The sequence below is a fragment of the Perna viridis genome, chromosome 4 (genome assembly GCF_037379345.1).
Source record: "Perna viridis isolate PV_CMFRI_1.1 ecotype Kerala chromosome 4, ASM3737934v1, whole genome shotgun sequence".
NCBI lineage: Eukaryota > Metazoa > Mollusca > Bivalvia > Mytilida > Mytilidae > Perna > Perna viridis.
In genome coordinates this window covers 21622510-21645620 of record NC_142448.1, presented here as the reverse complement: position 1 = coordinate 21645620, position 23111 = coordinate 21622510, and the positions used below count along the sequence as shown (strand labels likewise).

The 23111-nt window shown below is 32.1% G+C and overlaps 2 protein-coding genes and 1 long non-coding RNA gene across 4 annotated transcripts in view; 2 read left to right on the top strand and 1 right to left on the bottom strand.

The window, feature by feature from the left end:
• Nucleotides 1-2261, top strand: part of LOC148619308 (uncharacterized) — a 109836-nt gene extending 107575 nt beyond the window's left edge. The window contains exon 74 of the mRNA XM_088579058.1: nt 1033-2261. Within this exon, the coding sequence (XP_088435184.1) occupies nt 1033-1064 (32 nt within the window). The 3' untranslated portion in view covers nt 1065-2261. The remainder of the gene's footprint in view (nt 1-1032) is intronic.
• A 2780-nt stretch (nt 2262-5041) lies between these two features.
• Nucleotides 5042-8309, bottom strand: LOC148619307 (uncharacterized). The gene is made up of 3 exons (XR_015921305.1): nt 8223-8309; nt 7726-8000; nt 5042-6028 (listed from the first exon to the last, which is right to left on the bottom strand). It is a non-coding gene; the product is annotated as an uncharacterized LOC148619307 (long non-coding RNA).
• Nucleotides 8310-13995: 5686 nt separating this feature from the next.
• Nucleotides 13996-23111, top strand: part of LOC148619305 (uncharacterized) — a 125600-nt gene continuing 116484 nt past the window's right edge. For both annotated transcript variants that reach the window (XM_088579057.1, XM_088579056.1), the window contains exons 1-4: nt 13996-14067; nt 16049-16085; nt 20411-20513; nt 21989-22089. In XM_088579057.1, the coding sequence (XP_088435183.1) occupies nt 22050-22089 (40 nt within the window). In that variant the 5' untranslated portion in view covers nt 13996-14067; nt 16049-16085; nt 20411-20513; nt 21989-22049. The remainder of the gene's footprint in view (nt 14068-16048; nt 16086-20410; nt 20514-21988; nt 22090-23111) is intronic.

Below are 23111 nucleotides of genomic sequence, written 5' to 3'. Positions count from 1 at the left end.
ATCTGGATTTATTATTATTATTTATTTTTAAAAACAATGAAAAAATTAATCTGTCACTGGTAGCAATAGAATTGAATTGATTGTATTACTCTGATGAAAAGGGTAAAATAAAATGCACGAAATTTAAACATGCATGTTTTGTCAGAAAACTGCCAAAATAACCCGAAATCATAATATACCAAGTTACAGTATAGTTATTGATACCCTATTATTGTGTGCTTTTGAATTTATTTTAACATTTTCAAAATTGGTATTTTCTGATATCTGTTTTGCACTATGAGAATAGGAGATAACTTGCATGAGATGAAAAAATTGTGAAAATGCTTTGCAAAATGTTTATGGTGTAAGGTGACACACTTTAATGAATACAAGATTTTTTTTCTAAATTTGACTTGTTTTAGTAAATGCTATCCTCTTTAGACTAAAACCTATTTGCATTTTTAAGAGATTTTTACATAGAAAGCACCAGAAGGGAGATAGTTTTTTGATATCAAGAAACACTACAAATTAAATTAGTTATTAAAGTTGAACTAGGACTATATAAGGTTATTGTTTGCTATTACATGTACTATAATTTTAATCCTTTTATATGAACATTTAAATAACATTTTGGAAACCATTATGTGCCACCCATCCTTTTATATTTTTGGTTTTTATATGGAACTGTATTTAGTGTGTTTCTAAGAATTAAATGGTTACAAAGTTTGGGAATTCCAGTAGAAAAAGATCAAGTTATTTAGGGTTCTCTTTCACTCATGTTAATGATCTAGCTTTATTACTGCTCATTTTCATCAGAAGATCTTTTGTATTGTGAAATTACTTTACATGCTTGGTACAAATTTTCATTGTTCAATCAAAATAAAGAAAGTATCTTATGGAGTCATCAATTTATATTTTAAAAAATACTATATTTTAAATCCTACAAAGAAAAATATCCATGATAACTTGTATAAATTAATAACTCCTGTAAACATGGTACATAATATCAAAATGATAAAATGATGAGATACTAATTGCTTACTTTAATTTTAGGAGATCCTGCTGTGTATAAGAGTAATGCTTAACAATTGAAAGAAAGAATGACAATATTTAGTGTCATAACCATGTGATAATGACTTGCCATGTAGAGGACTACCTCCAAAGAAAATCTTATCTCAAGCATTTATACTTTATTGTATTGTCTTCTTTGATTAGATCAAGTTTACAAATAGACAGTTTATAACAATCAATCAGATTGGAGGGGGAAATGCTAATTATGATACACAACTTAAAAATTTACATATAGTTCAGGCTATGTATTTAATAATATGTTTATGACATGCTTATTATGTAAATCAAATGATACATTCTTTTTTTTACTTTTAAGACAAACTTATGTAAACTGTATTTATGTAAATCATGAGATATATTTTGTACATAGTATCATTATTCATTTCATTGTGTATATAATCAGAATTATAGTGGCAATATTACATTGCTAGTCAACAATTTTATAACAAAGGCATAAGATGCTATTGTTTGTGGACAGTGTAGAAGTTGTCATCATTTATGATAGTTACAGCTTTTTTTTATGTTACTATTTTTAACAAAATACTCGGAGCAATCTCTTGTTTAACATGTATTTTCATGGTTGTCAATCAAATAAGATTTTATGTATATTTTCTTTACCCAATAGGATTCCTTTTTAGTAGTAGTATTTGATCTGATTCTGCAATATTTTTTTTGTGTAATTATACAAGAAAATAGAAATTAAGTCAGAAAAACACTGTCAAGAAATTTTAATTTGTTGTTAGAGAGTTATTGCCCCATTGTTTTATATGTAATAGGTAAAATAGCTTTATAATTACTCAGAGAAGGGTGTTGCATTTTCAAGATTGATTACATTCACAAGTCGTTTCTATCCATGATTTAGAGAGGGTATCATTTTATAATTTTAAGGATATTTTTAGCTATTTTGATAGCAGCTTCATCTTAAATATCTTTATGTTTAGTTTTGTGTTCTGTGAAGCCTATTAAAAATCAAAGGACTGTTCTTATTCTTTACATGATGTTAGGGAAGTTCATATATCAATACTCATCCATTTTAATTAGATTCCTTTTCATATAAAGTCATTGGTGAAGTCACCAAACTGAATCTATGCATAATATATGTTAATAAATCTTTATATATAAACATTATAATATTTTGTATGAATCAAATATAATATACATTGTATTTACAATAAATATACATAAAAAATAAAGGACTTTTTTCATAATAATGTTTCAGATTGACTAAATCAAGACAGAGGTGTGTACAGCATCTGTTTATTAGGTGTGTACAACATTCCCCCTCTCCAACATCTCACTTTAAAATCTGGTTGTACATTTTTGTTTATGGTTCATCACTTACAAGAATCTGGTTCGTGTGAAAAAAGAAAACAGATTTACAGAGAATAGTTGGTTATGCTGCAGTATCATTAGATTAGACCGGATATGTCATCATTAAGTTCTGGTATAGTTTTATCATGTACATGAATATAACCAAAGTCAATTTCAAACATCAGGGAAGGAGCATCAGACATCAGGGAAGGAGCATCAGACATCAGGGAAAGAGCATCAGACATCAGGGAAGGAGCATCAGACATCAGGGAAAGAGCATCAGACATCAGGGAAGGAGCATCAGACATCCTATATATGTAGATGCTCTGGAATAGCATTAGGTCATATTTTATTGATTGCTGTAAATGTACTAATTTTTCTAATGTAGCATCCTCCAATCGATTTTGGGAGGTTTTGGATTATATTCCAATCCAAGTCATACCAAAGACTTCATAATAATTGGCAGCACTGCTTCTCTGCGGAGCATGAAGCATTTGAGATGGGGTTTGGGGTTATTACTTAACATTTATTTTATGAAAAATGGACTCATAAGGTTTCCACAAATATCTTGTGGAAAAGAGTGTATTCAATTCGAGCTCTGTGATATTGTACCACAATATTCCATACTACAAAGAGAACATTAGATATATTAACAAAAAAAATTTAAAATTTGGACCCTTTGAAACTAGTTAAAGGTGGTTTAAAACAAAAAAAAAACAATGAAGTTGAAAATGCTTATAAAGTAAAAGACAATCCCTGTATAACCAACCTCTACATCAACGAATAATTGCAAATACTGTAGTTTTTTACCTCTTTTATTCTGGGAAGAATTGTTAGCTTTGTCAAGCATTTAACAATCGAAATTCCTTGAATGGTGTGTCCACATAGTTCATGGGCTAGGAGGGTCCACTGTATACCCCCATTCATCAACTTAATGATTTTCAGGTACCTTAATACCTCCCATTACGGATTCAATCTGTCGCCAAAGAATATTCTCAGCTTTTCAATATAAGCATATATTTGTAACCCTCTGGGTCAAAGGTCCAAGATTTTTGTAACTCAATTGTTTAAGCATCTAAGTCTTCTTAATGCATCAATATAAAGAAACTAAATATATTTATAAGTATCATTAAGTAGGCCAATGTCTGGGCTATCAAATGCATCCGATTAATGTTGTGGTAAAAGTTTTTTAGTAAAATGCAAAATATGTACCCCTACATCACCAAAAAAAATTACTTCAATTAACATATTTTTCAATGTTAAAACCTCTAGAGTAATTATGCTTCAGTTTAAAAAAATACCATAAGATATTGTATACAGTTTTTATATGCCATAAATGATAATTTTTCTTTCATATGGGGACAGATTTTAGTGGGGTAGGGGTACCATTCATTCGCCTAAATGGCCTTTGATAAGTTTGATTATTCATTTATTTGCTTCGTTAGAAATTTAAGCTCTACCTACATAAATGTGTTTGAATGTAGAAGAGATTGTTTGAAGTAGGTCTTTGAAAAAAATGCAAATTACATGTGAAATGGAAGAAAATATAAATTCTGATTATGAGCAGATATATTGAACATGTTTTGTACATGTTGCAATTTGTATGACAAAAATGCAAGTTGCAACTTGTACAATTATTTCTGTGTGTGTTTCAACTTGAACAGCCATTTATTATGAAATTGGTTGCAATTTGGACAAACTCTCATTACATGTTAATTATTTTCATTCAAAAGTTAATTCTAAACATTAAAACTAATAATGTTGAACGATGTGTAGATGTGAACGAATAACTTATCAAATGATTGACGAGTGTTCACGCTGAATTGGACTGATCAATCACTTTTAAACAGACGTCAATGTCCAGTCAGTAGTAGTTAGTAGAATTAAGTAGTAATTGTATGAAACTAAAGTTATATTGCTTAATCAGACCAACATTTTAGAGTTTGTAGCTGATACTCACGAACACAACAGTAACAAAAACGATAATGAAGTTTTATATTCATCTTCAAGGTCACATTAGAGAAGTCAAAGACGAGCTCCCTCGGGCAGTGTCCTTGGTGTAACAATAAAAATATCATGTATTGGTAATCCAAACATCGTTATAAATATGCTAAAATTGAACAATTTAAATCGTGTTGAGGTATTTTTTCAGGGGTAGGGGTGGCAATTTTTCATCTAGTTTTTAAATATTTATTAAGTGGTCTCATTTAATTTGAAAGCTAAGATAATATATAAATACATTCTATCATACAAAAGCTTGATTGAACTACGGTATTTTGAAAAAAAATACAATAACAGGGTATACACAATTACAATTTTATCATAATTCTAACACAAAAAAGGGAAAATCGAAGCGCCTGAATTGATGAGATATGTTGAATGCAGCACTATCTTAATTATGAATGTGTAAAATATGAATTTTACAGTGTCGGTATGCTGTGACTGAGAATTCTGTTTGATACCGAGACAAGTTTTTTAGGGATAAGGTAATATATTGAATTTTTATGGAGAAGTCCTTCATGGAAATTAGTTTTCCGTGGTTTTATGATGTAAGAAAATTAATCTCTATCGAATGTTACCAAATTTAAGATGTTTAGGAATAACTTTATCCTATAAAATTCGAAAAATCTTGTGGAGACAATCAGTTCATGACTATTATCAGAATATAATAGCATTAAAACCTGTGATTTTTCAACACTGTATACTTCTATTCCCCATACTCAGTTAAAATCCCGACTTAAATACATTATACATCGTTGTTTTTCCAAAAAAGATAGTACACCTAGATACAAATATATAGTTCTTGGTAGAGATTCCTCATACTTTGTAAGAAATAATTCCAACTCGTCTTCCAAATATACAGAAGATGTTTACAAAATGCTTGAATTTTTAACCGACAACATATTTGTTCGGTGTGGTGGACGCTTTTTTTTTTCAACAAACGGTCGGCATTCCATTGGGAACAAATTGTGCTCTTCTACTTGCTGACCTATTCCTTCACTCTTATGAGGCTGACTTTCTAGCTGATCTGATCTGCTCATTTGCTTTTGTTGCTTTGTGTGTATGATTTTAGTTATTTTATGTTCTTTGGTGTGTATATCTGTTTTCCATGTCTGGTTTTTGTCCCTGGATTACATTATTTTGATTACCGCTATAACCTTGGTTCCCTTGATTACTCTTTGTGAAGTCGAATTTATCACAGAGACTTGAGGTCATGAGTTAGATCCATTAAATTGGGCAAATATTTGTGATAGTACTAAACAGAAAATACCAAATAATCCCTTTTTTACACAAGCATAATTACTCAATAGGTTTTGACATTGAAAAATATATCAATTTAAGCAATTTTTTGGTGGGTTAGGGATATACAACTTTTTTGCATTTTACTAAAAAATCCTAAGTGATTACGGCAACATATTTGCTAGCATATAAAAGCTTATATATTTTGCCTATGTTTGAAATTTCATTGTTTATACACATCAAATGGTGACCAATTTTTGCCAGGTTTGGTTTCAATCCATTGAGTTGCGCGGGCAAGACGAAGGTTGACGAAAGAAGAACGATAAAATAGAAATAAAAAACATTAATTTATGATGATAGATTCTAGCAGTACCCCAGACACTTTCATCAAACCAAGCCTGGTACTTTGCATTATATTCTGTTTACACTGAAAAAAAAGAAAGTTAAATGTACGAATAAACGATCAATCTGTGAGTGTCGAATTGAATGTTTGTTTGTTGGGGTTTAACGTCCGAGCAGCAATATTTCAGCTATATTCAGACGATGAACGTGAATAGGATGATCAAATGAACATGAAATGATGATGAAATGAAAAAGGGATGGGACACAAGGACAATGGGGGTCGACAAATTTTGATTGTCACTGGAAATAGGGAGAGGTGGGTAGGGTCGGGCAATTTAGCCTCCTGTGGCGGAGCCCTATGGTTCCTACTCCGGGAGAATACCACGGTAGGGTTCTTCAACGTGCGAGGAACGTGGCATCTTTCCCAACACGGTGCACCACTATGGTTTGCGGTCAGGTTTTCCGTATTATAGCCTGACAACCCCAGCATGTAACACGCCAGGGGTACCCCATTCCACCACCTGGGGCACACATCCCAGTTGCTCTGTGGGCAAAGCGCCCTAGCCCAAGGCTAGGTTTCTGAGCACTATTTAGTCGCCTTTTACGACAAGCTTAGAGCTGCTGCAGGCATATTCTTTTAACACCCGGACGTGCACGGGGCGTCGAATAGAATGTTGATTGATAAAATTACCGGTAATTCCCTCGGCTGAGTAATCGAGTTGGACAATCACGTGACTATTTATTGGAGTTTGACTGTAGAATAATCTGGATACGAGACTCCGTAGCATGAAAAACATCAATCCTGTTCACTACTAAAATGTCGTTGGACAAAAAGATTTGGGTTGTCTTGGCTTTAAATGCATTTCTAATTATTTTGTGTAAGGTAAGTACGCCGTCTGTGTCAGTCATGTATTTCGGTAGTACATTAATTGGTCAACATAGTAGCTATTTACAAGGGAGTTCCTATTTTTCACTATGTGGGCTTTTATGGGAACAGATTGATATATTTATATTGGAATAATTCCCTTTACTAAAAACCCAAACAGTCTAATTAAAGGATGTGTGGAGTAACAGACCTGTTATGTTTTGCTTAACCCAATTCCCTCCACTCAATATAAAAAGCTGATGATTGTCCACTCGAAAAGATAAAAACAAAACAAAACAAAATGGCAGGTGGGTGGACAGACGAGGTCTTCGGTTCATCCAACGGTACATACCAACAGCAAAGTTTTTTTTTATAGAAAAGTACTTATTTGTAAAATGAAATAAATCGAGGATTTATAAATTTGCTTTTGCATGCTATTACTATGTTATGTGTAATGTCTTTAGTTGACCAAAAGAACTCCTTATAGTAAAGTTTATCCTGTTTATGTGAACAAGAAAGTATCCGAGTTTAAACTTATAAGGAGAATGGATATGGTGAATATGTCATAGAGACAACAACCCTACCGGGGTGAGAAATGTCAGCCCAAAGGCTATAGGTAAACGTGCACACATTCCTTGTTTTCTCAAAGAAGGGAAATATACGTACAACATACTTCATATGCTTTTTTTATTCCCTCGCAAGTCTTGTCGTGGTCACGTTGGGCGAGAATCATCGGCGAAAATTAACGCAAACATTAAGGGCACCAATTTGTCTGATTATTTTGTCTGATGTGTTATTCTTATCAAGATAGTATAAAATATTGTATTAAGGGTGCATTATTTATTGCAGCGCACGACAGATTTTTATCTTTGCATGTCTTCTGAAGGTTAACTTTACATCATTCAATTTAACTTTACCTTTAGCTAATATCCATCGACGATACATTTCTGTTGATTATACACCCCCACACCTAACCGGCCGCGGCGAAGAACTTAATTAAATACAACGCCTCAAACCGGTTAAACCTGGGGGGTTCCCAGGTGATTCATCTCTCACCACTAAGCACAGAAAACTGTGACTGCGTGGTCGCTATGAAAGACTTCACCCCTAGGAACCGAAAAAAAAGAAAAGTTGGTTGGTTGGTTTGTTGTCCTGGGAAACTTAAAAGTCGCCCGAGTACGAAGTAAGCTACCTGTAAGAGAAAGTAAAGAACTGTGCACATCACGTTAATATAGAGGTTTCGTAAATGATTGTAGAACAGAAAGAAATATCGCTATTGCTCAAACGCATACACATTTGCAATGTGAATTGCTGAACCTAGGCCTCGAAATAAGATAGATTCAATTATAGACCTGAACAGATAACCACTTAATTAAACTTTACATCATTCAATTTAAAACAGTAAAATACTTACACAGTTACGCCTCTTCTCTTGAAACGTCTCATGATTTTCGAAGTAAGCGATGAAACACCCTAGACCACGGTCGAAGCCACAGTCTGAGATCAGGTGAATAAAGTTTTAGTATTCAGTTCCTCTATTTATACAGAAATACCTTGCTGAGGTTAACATTTTTTCTGTTGACGTTAACAAAACTTATGTTTATAAAAGGAATCGATGGAGTCATATCCAAATATAACTCGAACCTATCATATGTAAGTAGCAACTGTACTATTCTAAAATAGATTTAAATTGTACAGAACTGTTTACGATCATTGCAACTGTGTTGTTATGTTGATAAACTAATCCACAAAACGAAATGAGAAACCTCCAGCAAGAATGATTTTAAAAGTGGATTTTGACAACACAAACACCTTCTGTATTGAACTGCCAAAATTGCGACACTACTTATCATTAATCAAGTTTACATTTGAAAGCAATCCAATAAAAATGCTGACCAATCTACAGTTTTTAAAAGCAGATATAAAGTAAAATACTAGCTGCATTTTTTCTCGTTACATGTACAAATGCATTATCTTGCATTACCCTTTTTGTGTAATTTGTTTTGCTATTGTTTATTGATTCTCCCAACCTTTGTTCATATTCTCCCAAAGTAAATAATAGCCAAATTAATAAATGGACGAAATACCTTTATAGAAATTAGCACAAATGTCTTGTAGTGTGTAGTGGGGCGTATGTAGATGCATCGACTAAATTAATTGGTTTGTCTAATGTTTGTGAGTTTTGCGTTTTCATTAGATTTAGATATACTTTGGGAGAATTTTTATATGCTTCAAGAACAAAGAAAATGCATATTGGAGGTCGTATAAAATGTCACATCATTCAGTATCCCTGTTGACCACCACATTATTTCTGTTTGCTTTAACAATTGCCATTGCATTGACATGCGATTCACTGGGGTTGTTCCCGCTATTAGATATGCAGTCCGACTTGTACAGTTCTTGGTTCCCTTGACTACTCTTTCCGACTAGTACTGTTCTATATAAACAGGGGATCATGCATATGTGTGTGTAGGTGTCTCGCTTGATCTAGTCGGGTTGCATATTTGGTGATGGGAGTAAGACCTTTGGTCCATGTAAATAAACACGACCTTGGTTGGGAACACTACACGACGACTGAAAATATACAGCTTATTATATCTTATAGCTAATATAATTGTCAAGAGGTAATTAGACGATCATGAAATACGTTGATTTTACAATATTTCACTAGCGAATGTGCAAGCGCGTGTGTACACATTTCAAAATACTTTGATACAGGCACGCTGATCCCGCTTTCACCAGGACATCATTGCATGTGAACAGACAGGATTGCGCGCAAGGGGGGGGGCTTTCTTTTTCCTGTTTTCTTTTCAACATTTCTTTCATTATTTTATCAGATTCGCTAAAATCATATTTTTATTATTCATTGCGTTCACAGTCGTAATAATTTAATCTAATATCGTAACATTTCAATACTTTTTATTGTTTTTTAAATTGACGTTAAGAGAGTTTTTATGTCGAAAAACAGAACGTTACTTTGGAAACGTCAAAAATGCGCTTTGTGACATTTTTGTTAGACACGGTTTTTGATATATAAAACCATAGAGGAGGATGAATACATTTTTAAGTATATGAATAAATCGACTCAACACCATATTACCTTTTTGAACAATTCGTTCGAATTTCGCATGGTGTACGCGTGAATGAATAAAATATACAAATTTTAGATGTAACATTTTGGTTAGACACAGACAAAATGCTGCGCTTATATACATGTTCAAACAAGTACCATTATTTTTAGAACATACTATCTGCAGCATATATACATGTTAAATTCAAAATTTCATAGTTATTAGTTCACTCAAAGCTAACGAAAAAAGCTTTTGATAAAAACTGGGTAGCACGCAACGTGTAGAAAACGTCGGGAAAAAGACAACGTGACATCACAACATACGTGCGTATTTATCTACTATTAAACAATAAAACTCATTATTTTTTAGAATAAACATGATATTCTGAATATTTATACTGTCTTATAAGCGTGAATATACTTTGGTAAAAATACTATTCGTTGTTATATTTTACAACCGTAAGCAAGAAAGTAGCCAATGGCCAACCTCGAAAAATTAAGATTTGTGACATAATTGAAATACGGACAAAAAAGGCTTTTAACAAAAAGACTGATTGAACATTATATGTATGATTTCATTGGGGTTATGTAATAAATTGTCAATACAGTTAATAAAAGTCCCGATTAAAAAATGGAGTTCGCACAACTTTAATGACAAAGTCTAACATGTCTTCTTCAAATCGGTTTCTTTCCATTTTTACAATGTCCACATCAAAGGGGAGATAATTGTGATATTGTAATACACTTTGATCTTATCATTACGTCATGAAAAATAAAACATCGTATGCAGCACAAACTGCTCTTTCAAAAAAAGTTTGTTTTATCAAAATACGCCAAGAAACAACTTAGATATATTGGTGAAATGGGAAGCAAGCATTTCTTAATGTTACCCGTCCACATATGAAAATGGACGTTCTTGTGATCGAATAATGTGTTCCCTCCACAATAAACGGCATCTTTCAAATATTTAAGATTGTAATCCTAAAACAACAACCATTTTCGAACATTTTGATATCTATATTGCCTTTGATAACTCCACATTCTAATAGCAATATTTCGGTTTCCCTAACCAGCCCCGGTTCAATCGAATGTGACACCAACAACGTACGCAACGTCACAGCAATTTAGATGTTACATGTTTTGTATTAAAAATTGATTGAGTTAACACTATCCGCGTCTTATAAGTTTAATATAAGGAGAAAGGATATGACGAATATGTAATACAGACAACAACCCCACCGGGATAAAAAAAATATCAGCTCGAGGCCACCCATGGTCTTCAGTGAACGACGAGGAAACCCCCACACCACTGGGCAGGCTGCAGTTAACCCCAAAACAACACTATATACAGGTACAGCGAAATAGTCGCCTTTAAATGCACACCAGCAACATTTTAAACTACAGTAAACTGAGAGTGAAAACGAAACAAGACAAACAGATGCCAGAAATTTCTTACTTGGGACAGGTGCAAAAAAGCGTCGGGGATAAAGTTCTTTGGTTTGATAAAAATCCCCCTTTTAAAAGTGGCCAGAGTGGAAAAATATTACACAACAAAACATACCTAAAATCAGTTCAAAAAGATCCCTTGCTAAAACTTATAAAGAAACTGATTATACGTTACACAAATGCACAAAGAACTACTAGCAGTTAACTGACATGTCAGCTCCAGACCATTTTTAAAGTTATGCCCTCATCGTATGTAATACCAATTGGCCTCCAAGGGAATTCCAATAACTTGACGATATCGCCAATTACAAAGCGAACGAAAATCGTCTATCAAGAATTCGAGTGCTATAAGCATATCAAAAGAAGTCCAGTTACGCAGTATTTATGGTTTCGTTGTAAAAAAAAAAAAAAAAAAAAAGATCTAAAAAAATTCGAACAAATATATTCACATCAAAGGCACATTTAATAATTTATGCGAATTTTTGTTTTATAATATTAAGTGAAAATGTTGTGTATAGGCTAGAAAATCAAAACTTTAAATAGGTTCAAAAGATCCCACATTGGCATGCAATTTATCAAGCACTAATATTTATTATGGTATCGAGCGCTCTAGTAAGTGAAATAGAAAGTCTAGTCGTTGAGCAATGACATGAAGAGAACATGAATGTATATTTATTAAATGATTTGTGAAGTTTGGGAAGCTATTACATAGTAGGAGCTGTCGTGCTAATAGGCCCAGCCTGCAAAGAGGTAGCGACGAGTTTGTGTTTGTTCACAATTTCGCCTTCTGAAAATTAAGTCATTTGGAATGTAGGTGAATTCGTATTTTTTTTTTTGAAGAATTTTAATATAAAATTTACGTCAAATAACAACATTACTTGCAGCCTTATCAGCAGGAATAAAAACCAATTCCTTGTCGAGTTCTTTTAACTTGTGTTTTATTCAGGAAATACGGTTTTATATTGTTTGTTATGGATAATGTGATCTTCGAAATGTTTTATTCGGATACCCACTATTTTCATAACTGTTTTGAAGAAAGAATTATTGCTTTCTTGTTTACTTTCTCACGCTTTATCCATTTTATACAATAAGAATGGAATGATTCTTGGGTGATGTTACGAGATTTATTCCAATTGATAGTGGCCGGAGGACGATACTTGTTTCTCCTCTCGGTCGTTAACATGAGACTAGTTCTGGAACCATAAATATAATATTTTGAGTTACTGCAATTTCAGGTTATTGGTGTACCTTCCTTAATGTCCACAATACGCTATAATTAGACATATTTACGGGTCGGCTTTTTTGTAAATATAGCAAACAGAAGGGAGTTAAGTATCATCAAAATAGGCAGGGATAGTTTCCAAAAGAAAACTGTATGAACATTCAAGATACCAGCAATGTTGATGAATTCAAACCTGTATTAATATATATATTTTTTTTGAAAATGCTTTTTGTGATTTTCTGGACAAACAGTAAGCAATTATAATTTTTAATTTTTAACAGTTTCATATCTTATACTGCTGAACGAAATATTGCTTACTACTTAAATTATTTTTTTATTTGTAAAAAAAGCACGTTTGCACAATTTTAATTAATATTCCTATTTTGTAACTCGTACTTATATATTAAAAACGCGACCGTTCGAATCAGATATGATGTATAGATATATATGTGAGTAGTCAATGCTTATTTGTATGAGAGTAAACTATGTTTAGTTAACTACCTCACCTTAATGCGTGGAAAAGGGGGATGCAGATTTGCTACTGACCGCAAGCTTTTTATGTCTGTCTAAATATCCGGGAAATCCTAGGAACTCTTCATTGAATCTACTGGAACTCTGGTTTGATCGGTGGAGCTTAAGCTTGGTTGATTGAATCGTGTGTGAGTTCACATTTTTAGCGTCTAGGCAGCCTTCATTGATCTCATGGGACGATTTGGAATTGGAATTTGAAAAATGCAATTTTCAACGTATTTAACAAAATGGTAATAAATACCTAACGATATGGCTAAAAATCAAAACTGTGGTGTCTTGCTATATATATAACAAGAATTTGCCACAATTCTTAGGAAGATCCAAGGGGAGGATGTCCTCTTGCCAGAAAAATTTGATTTCATTATATGAAATCACTGGAAATTGCACCGTCGGAATTTATCGATTCGCGGCCACTGCAATATATAAATGGCTTGTGAAAACTGGAGAGGAGTTGCAGATTAAAAACTGCACCCAACCATTGAATGACGGAACTCAAGCCATAGGTATTGTAGGAAACCCCGGAAGTCATTCAGATGGAAATGAAAACTCAGAGGTGCACAATGCAGCGACTTTATAGTTAATAAAATCGAATATGATTATACACTCCCTCACACTGGCACCATGTGATCAAGGCCACTATAAATAAACACTCCCTTACCCTATCGGTGCACCTGGTCTATGCTCCCAGTTTTTAGTGGAGTACAAGTTGCTCATTTGCTTTTGTTACTTTGTATGTATGATTTTAGTTACTTTATGTTCTTTGTTGTGCATGTCAGTTTTCCAGGTCTGGTCTTCGTCCCTGGATTACATTCTTTTGATTACCGCTATAACTTTGAATTGGTTCCCTTGATTACTCTTTCCCTATCAAGGATTTTGATTTTCCGTTCTCAGTATTGACGGTGTCTTTCCCCCGTCCATTTTCTCTCTTTCAGGGACGTTTGACGCTCTGGTATTGTAGTATGTAGACGTCGATGACAAAGAGAAGTTTTAGTAAATCATGTTTGAATGATAACAATATTGACACAATGCTTGTTTTTTTTACACCAATGCGTGATAAATGGAATATGTTTTAAAAAAAAAAACGCAAAACACAACAAAAGCGGTGCCTGTTAAAAATAAAAAATACAGTTGAGTGAGGTCTTGCAGTAGACGTCCACAAAAATGGGAGTTTTGTGTCTCCCGGCGGGCAGACTAACTAATTGCAGGAAAATGGTCTGTTTTGCAGAAATCGGGAGGGTTAACATGTATGCTATTTGTGAAACGTCGTGGAATTTATTCACTATTTCAAATCAAATAATATTATTGGATGTTGGAGCACAATTAAAAAGAAGCATAGTAAATAAACCTACTGAGGAAAGAGTTTAGAAACAAAGAACGATAACCTTAAAAATAATGATGTATTCAGCATCTAGGTCTCAGTATCGTATTAATTTTCCCATAGACTTCTATAGTGAAGTGCATATTTTTAGGATTTTTTAAAAAATATGTAAATTGATTCAATAAAACTTTCACTTATGTAGCATTTCTAAGGACATGTGAAAAAATAATTTCCGCAAAGAAAGTAGTCTCGAACTATAAATAGCCATTTTCCCTACTTTCACTTTCGTTTTGCACTCACCAAACCAACCTTTTCAGTGGAACATTTTTATGATATTATGTTAGATTTTCTTTAAAAAAAGTCTTCATCTTACAGTGTGATGTTTGCTCTATTTTATAAGTCATTGTTCATATCTTTTGACAAAATATTAGTTTATAGAGAGGCAAAAAGAAAATGCACTATATTTTTATAGCATCCATGTTTTGACGTACACCTGCACAGGGATATGCAATACGATACTGGTACCTCTAAGGAAAGGAAACTTAGAAAAAATGAAGTCTATGTCCCATTTGGAAAATGTCTTTTTATTGATATCAATAAATCATTTATTGATATCAACAATTGAACTACGCACATGTTAATAATTATTTATTAACATGTTGATAAATATTTAATCACAAGTTATTAAATATATATTGATATCAATAATTGGGGAATAAATTCTGCAATAACTTGCCATATAAGTCTGTTTCATTAAGAGGTCATGTCTGCTAAAATGCAAATTCTAAACATTGTTTCAAGGATTTTGAGGAAATTTTAGTTGAGTATTAATCATAGATTTGCATAAAGGAACATTTTAACAGATGAAACCATAGGGGATATAATTCAAATAAAGGTGATACATTTAAACCTCATCTAAGTCATTGAATAGATTTTAATGAAATTGTATAGGAAGGATAGGCATCATATTTAGATGTACACGAAGGAGAATAGTTACTGTTCATGGGTCTGCTACCACAATATCAATCATTTTGTTTATTTGTATGGCATGCCAGAAATTAAAAAAAAACATGGGTAATTTACAACTGCCCCAAGTACTCCCTAGCAAGGCATCATTCTCACCATTCCAAGCCAGATTTGGATGTTTCACATCTGATGTTTTATGACTGCAAAGATAAATAATCCAACTTTAGATATCTTATAAAGTTTAAAAGATATACAGGTTTCATAAAGTATATAATAAAGATTACATATATTATGAATAAAATTTTATAAGATATCTCATAAAGAATATAGGATATCTTATATACTTTATGAGATATTTTATAAACTTTATTAGCTATAGATATCTTATGAACTTTATGAGATGTCTTATATATAAAATGTGTTAAAACTGTACATTATATAAGATATTTTATATATTTTATAAAAAATTGAAGAAATCTACTAAATTATGTAAGATATCTACACATTGGCATAAACATGAATATCACATGCCATATCCTTACGCTAGAAGAAACTTGAATTGTTTAATAAATAACATTTCTTAAAAAAAGAAATGATGTCTGCCAACTAATTTGCCTATTGATTAACTTAATTATTTATTGTACATCAAACATACATTGTATTTTTACATCTCATTTCATTTTTTAGGGTGATTTTAATAGCATCACTTACACATGTCCTGAAGGTGAGTAAATGTTTATGTTCTGTAAGGAAATATTTTTAAAGTTATCAAAATAAGTAAACTACCTTATTCCATGCCTATTATTAGTCCCCTTCTGTAGACTTTTCCAGAAGGAGACTTAAGATTTGCACTCGGTCCATCCATCCTTATGTCTGGCAATTCAGTATTCGAATTTTTTCGTCATGCTTGCATGTATACAATTTATGTTTGGTACATTGCTTTACAATAACAAGTTACAGTTGAAGTTCCAATTTTATCCAGTTCATTGATGTTTTTTTATGAGTTAAGGCTCTTGGACTCAGAAAATTAATGTAATAACTCAGTTTTTCACACTTTTTTTCGTCATGCTTGAAGATATTCAGTTGATATTAAATACATTGTTTTATCATAACAATTTACAATTCTAGTTTGAATTTTGTTCCGGTTTGTAGATTTTTAGCTGATTTACCATCCTTGTAATTAGAAAATGATTGCAGACTTTTCTTGTTAATAAATTATGCATTAAGTCTGCATTCTGTTTTCTTCAACATAAATTTCTTCTGATAGTGGACTGTGTATTGCCATATAATACTATCAGAATGCTTGTTTACATTACATGTACATTTTACTATAGGATTGACCTATTTTTCATTGAGTTTAATTTCTTAAAACTAGTTTTTTTCTATCTTTAAAGAAACAGTAATGCAAAATTTATCACATGACTTCATATTTCCCTCAGAAATTGAGAAAAAGTGTAGACCTCTTTGCCCTGTTATGAGAACTGCTAGACAGGAAGGTCAGCAAGTGTCAATGGTACGTGACAAACTGTACATTGACAATCAACAGTTTATTCCAAAGTCCAATCGTGATGATCAAGCTTCAGCGGAGGTCATGGATGGTGTTGCATCGCAGGCTACAAATCACCAATCTCATTTAAATGAATCTGACTCTGGAGTCACACCCCCACCTCAACGTCAACGTGGTTGGATCTACATACCCCCTGAAAATTCAAAATACGCTAATGCAGACACTTTTGACGAGATAGAAAATGAACTAAATTGTTTAATTAATGCAGAAAAATGTTATGTTGCCCTGGTTGGTGACTTTAATTCCAAAACAGGTATACTATCTGATTATACAATTCCAGATGATGCTATATTACAATTGTTCGATGTTGATTCAGATTCAGAAATTCTAGAGTATATATGTACAATTTTGAAAATCTGACTCTTAACAATGAACCTTTACAGAGGGTTTCAAAATGTAAATGTAAACCTAACGCTTATGGTCATAAATTGTTAGAATTATGCAAACCTAACAATTTATATATTGCTTACTCAAGAGTTGGATCAGATAAAAATATTGATGAAAGAACATGTGAGGACTCGAGCGTTGTAGACTATTTGATTTTGTCGTCAAATATTTTTGCTTACATTACTCATTTTATAATTGACGAATTTTGCCCATTATATTCAGATTGCCATAGTAGTTTTAGTTTTGGTTTTAAGTTCAAGTCTAAGCTTGATCAAGTGGTGTTCACAGACAAAACACCACATCAAAATTATGTGTGATGGATATGTGAAAAGAAATCTGATTATACAAGGTGTGTTCATGAAGACACCGACGGTATTTTGATGGGGATAAATAACAAGTTAGACAATTTATCTGTAAAAACTGAACTCTGTTGTCTCAGATATAAACAATAACTTTACAAGGGCTGCAATTGAAGCATTTGGAAAATTAAGGAAGCGAAAAAAAATATAAACACGAGGATTCAAAACCGTGGTTTAACCGCGAATGCTCAAAAAGCAGAAAAAAAATTCATAAAGCAAGAAAATGTTATAGCTTTGTGAAAAACGCTGAAAATAGACGGAATTTGAGATCAGCAAGTAAGGAATATAAATCTTCTCTAAATAAGGCTTACAATGAATACCAACAAAAAGCAGCTGATTAGTTGCGAAATATTTCTAAAGAAAAGATACTGAAGAATTGTGGAAAATTTTGAATAAATTCAACTGTAGTAATAAAGGTGAAAATGATGATAACGTCACATCACAAACTCTGAACATTTTAAAAATCGTAATGAAAAAGATGACGATAATGAAGTTGAACCAGATTTCGATTTAAATTATGTCGATGATGATGTAGAAAGGTTTCTTAACAGTCAGATAACTGAAGAAGAAATAAAAAAAAAGCCATATCGAAGCTAAAAAATGGTAAAGCTTTCAGAGCTGATGGTATATTGAACGAATATATTAAAAACACTGCCAACGATTTGATGCCAATACATATCAAACTTTTCAACATTATACTTGACACGGGTATAGCACCTGACAGTTGGTCTACCAGAGTTATGATAACTATCTATAAAAATAAAGGTTCAAAATCTTATCCTGAAATGTATAGAGGTATCACATTGAACTCATGTTTTAGTAAGACTTTTTCTGCTATTTTGAATAATAGGCTTAACAATTATGCAGAGTATGTTGAGTTAATAACCAAATCACAAGCCGGCTTTAGAAAAGGGTTCTCAACTGTTGATAATATTTTTGTACTGTATTCTTTAATTACTATTTATTTTTCACTAGGAAAAAAGTTATATTGTACCTTTGTTGATTTTAAGTGTGCTTTCAGTTCTGTGGGGAGAGCAGGTTTATGGCAGAAAATGCAAAAATGTTATATTAAGGGCAAAATATTCAGTATAATATATAGTATGTATCAAAATATAAAAACTTGTGTTAAAAAGGGAAATAATGTATCAGAATATTTTGTATCACATATTGGAGTGAAACGGGGTGAAAATTTGTCTCCCTTTCTGTTTTCATTGTTTTTGAATGATTTGGAGTCATAATTTGTAGACAATGGCATAGACTCATTATGCAGTATTTCGCATATGTGTCAAGAGTCTTTAGATATGTATATTAAACTCTTTCTCATTTTATATGGTGACGATACAGCTTTAATGGCGGAGTCTGCAGTTGGACTACAAAATGCATTGAATTATTTTGAGACATATTGCAATATCTGGAAACTTAGAGTAAACACCAATAAGACTACAGTTGTGGTTTTCAGTAAGAGAAAAGTTGACCAAAATTTTAATTTTAAGATGTATGGCCAAAATATTGAAACATTAGATTCATACTGTTATCTTGGAATACTATTCAATTATAATGGGAATTGAAAATAGCTGACAGAACAAGCACAAAAAGCTTTATTTGCTCTTTACAGAAAAATTAGGAATACATGTATATCTATTGGTTTACAGCTGAAATTGTTTGACTCACTGGTCAGTCCTATTTTATTATATGCTTCAGAAATATGGGGTTTCGGAAAAAAGGATGATATTGAAAAATTCCACCTCAAATTTTGTAAGAATATTCTGGAAGTCAGGACCTCTATGCCTAATTATATGGTTTATGGTGAATTAGGAAGGTTTTCTATGGAAACAATAATAAAATGTAAAATGGTGTTATTTTGGAACAATTTGTTACTTGATAACAATTAGTTATCTTCTATAATGTATAAGCTAATGTTCAAATTACATGAACAAAATCCTTCACACTATAAATGGATATTTTACATCAAGTCAATGTTTGATGATGGCGGACTGCGTATAGAACGACCAGGTACCGATGAATAAAAAAATGTTAAAAATATCTAGACAATTAAATGATCAATTCATCCAACGATGGTTTTCACAGAGGAACAATGCTTCCTGGGGACTATTTTATTCTGAGTTTAAGGTAGAATTTGGATTGGAAAAATATTTACTGAGGCTTAACTCCTATGATAGGGTAAACATAGCCAAGTTCAGATGTTCCAATATAAAGTTTCCTATCGAAACCGGGCGATGGAACATGGTTCCAAAGGAGGAGAGAATTTGTAATCTCTGTGGGCAAGGGATAGGAGATGAATTCCATTATCTGTTTATATGTCAAAAGGAAGAAGTGAAAACCATTCGTCAAAAGTTCATACCTATGATCCTGTTTCTATAATATGCAGTATCTTGTATATATGTTTGTATTGTTTATATATGTATTTGTTGTGTCCTCTTGTACACCTGTTTTTCTGAGGTTTATAAATAAAATCTTGTCTTGTCTTGTCTTGTCTTGTCTTGTCATGAGCTTATGCCATCACCTCTTCACAAATGATATATTTTTGGTTTCATTTGATCAAGCAAGATCACCGCCAGAGGCACTCTAAGCTTAGCCAATTGATCAAATGATTGGTCACCAGATTTGGAATTTTCCAGATGAACCATATAGGCTCATTAAAGCCTCTAGCATTATAATATGATTGCTTAAATTATTCAGATCTGTAGATTAAGTTATATTTTGTTACAATTTTAGGATGGGGCCACATCAAGGCTACAGGAGTATCCTGTTATTGTTTCTTTGGATTTGATACAAAGTTACAGTTGACATGGGAAAACTCCTTAAGGATATGTCAAAGGTAAATGAGCAGGAAGGTTGTAAAGACTTATCTCACAAATCCAGCTGAAGTAATATGTTTTTAGACTGGTTCCTGATCACAATTTTCAGTATGTTACACATATACAAATATAGCTAATACCTGGAATGTAGTCCCGGGAACCAGGATATATGATTTTAGACTTTGCTATCTCTAGTAGAATAAAGACTGTTGATATTGTGCACTGTTAACTTATCTTTTATCAGTGATGTCTCGATTAACTAAAATATACAAGACTTTCAAGAATACCAGCTCAGTGCCTGTGTTGAAAGTTCAAACAATCACTATTGAATTATGTATATCATTTCAGAGAGAATAATTTTAACTATTCATGTTTAAGGCCCCTTGCAAGTTGTATGTGAAGGACACTGTTTAGGGAATAGGAACCCTTTTCAACATGTAGGGTGTATTGATAGTCTTCATATTACAAGAAGAATCTGAAGATCATTTTCCTATACTGTTCTTAATTATTTAATAAGAAAGAATAATTGCTCTTAATCTATGGTTATAGGGGCAGTCATCTTTTCTATAAGGTAATCTCCCTTACTGCAAAATCACCAGATGGCAGCACTAATTATGATGTAAATGATGTAATATAAGTAAAGAACCCTAATACAGTTTGTCACAAATAAAATCATAGTTGTTGTGTAAATTTATTTTACATGTAAGTGAAATTGAATATATGCAAGATAATAGTCTGGAACAAATATTTTACACTTAATGTTAAAAAAAAAAAAAACAATTTCAAGTTTGGATATTTTGCATTATGCATTTGTTTTGAATTAAATTTTCTACTTCACACAAATTTTGCTTCTTGTGTGACCACATGTTAAGATAAAGCATTACATGATAGATTAGTGTCACAGATATATCATAATCATGACACAAGCTTGGAAAAAATGTCAGACTCCTGTGTTAATGTTTAATAGTTAATTCAGACTAATTAGCAAGGCTTTGAAATTCAAAGAAGCACATTTTTTTGCATGTTTACATAGATACTATTAAATTAGAGTAAAACTCTTTTGGGGGTTCCTTTTCTCTCCATCCCATTTATAAGGACAGTTAGTAAAAAGTTGAACAGAAAATATTCAATAGTGATGTTCATATTTGTAATTGAAAGATTTAAAACCAATCACAGAATTGACAAATGGCTGCATGCAGATGAGCGTAATTAATAACATTATATTGAATGGAATTAGTGTTTCCAGTAGGGTATTATAGATAAAAAAACAATACTTGATCATGATTGAGGCAGATTTGAAGGCATATCATACTAGCATTATTACATGTATCTATATAGGGAAAATTGACAGAAAAAGGTGGGGGAAGAGTGCTTGTGGCGACCAAGACTTCTCTGTACGGAACATTAAAAACCCTTAACATGGCTAATACATATAATTACTGTACATAGTAAATATAGAACTAGCACATGGACTAAGGTTTTATTTGTATTACAGCTATGGTTCCACCTTAGCAGTAGTTAATGACTATTATGAAAGTGAAGAGATAAGAAAGCTTATGAAGAAATATTCCTTAGGAACAGAAACACTGTGGATAGGTAAGGTGTGATACTTATTACATTCAGATAATCATTTGTATACAAAGTATATAACTATATGTATATGTATAAAAAGTATATAAATACATGTATATGTGTTAAAGTATATAACTACATGTATATGTATAAAAGGTGTATAACTATGTATATTTATAAAAAGTATATAAATACATGTATATGTATAAAAAGTATATAATTACATGTTTATGTATAAAAGGTATATAAGTACATATATTTGTATAAAAGTATGTAAGTATATGTATATGTATAAAAAGTATATAACTATGTAGGTTGTTTTCACATAGGCTTACAATAGGAACTGGCAGATTTAATGTTATTGGTAGAAGAAAATAACATAATCACAATCTGTGTAATTTGTTCAATGTGGAAGGTGAATTTCCTTTATTTCGAAGTTCAAGGGAAAACAGTATATTAAGCCATATTATTGGACAAGTTCATTTAATTTAAACTAATATGATTATTATCTGTTCATACACAGGAAATGTGCCACACATGAGAATCATATGGTTTGCATCATGTGATTATCATATAAATCAAGCACCATATGATAATCATATGTTTTGGTTAACATATGATAATCGCATGTTTATCATATGATAATCATGTTTTTCACAAACATGTAATATTCACATGTTTTCAAGTCAAAATTAACATATGAGAATCATATGACTATCATGTTAAATATCATATGATTGTCTTATGATTACCATATGATTATCATATGAGTTGAGCACCATATGATTATCATATGTGGCACATTTGCCAGTGTAAGATGGAAGATTTAAGGTAAATTATTGTGTCTGACTGTTGGGAAGTTGAGAAATTTGTGGTTTTCATAGTGTAATTCAGTATTCTGATTTTGAGTTAGTTGAAAAAAAACTTATCTGCCAGACTGAACAAATATATTGTCAATAAAATAATTCAATAAAATAATACTATCACTGGTGTTTTTGTTTTTCCATTTCAGTGATTTTGAATATAGTATGCCCTATCTACACCTA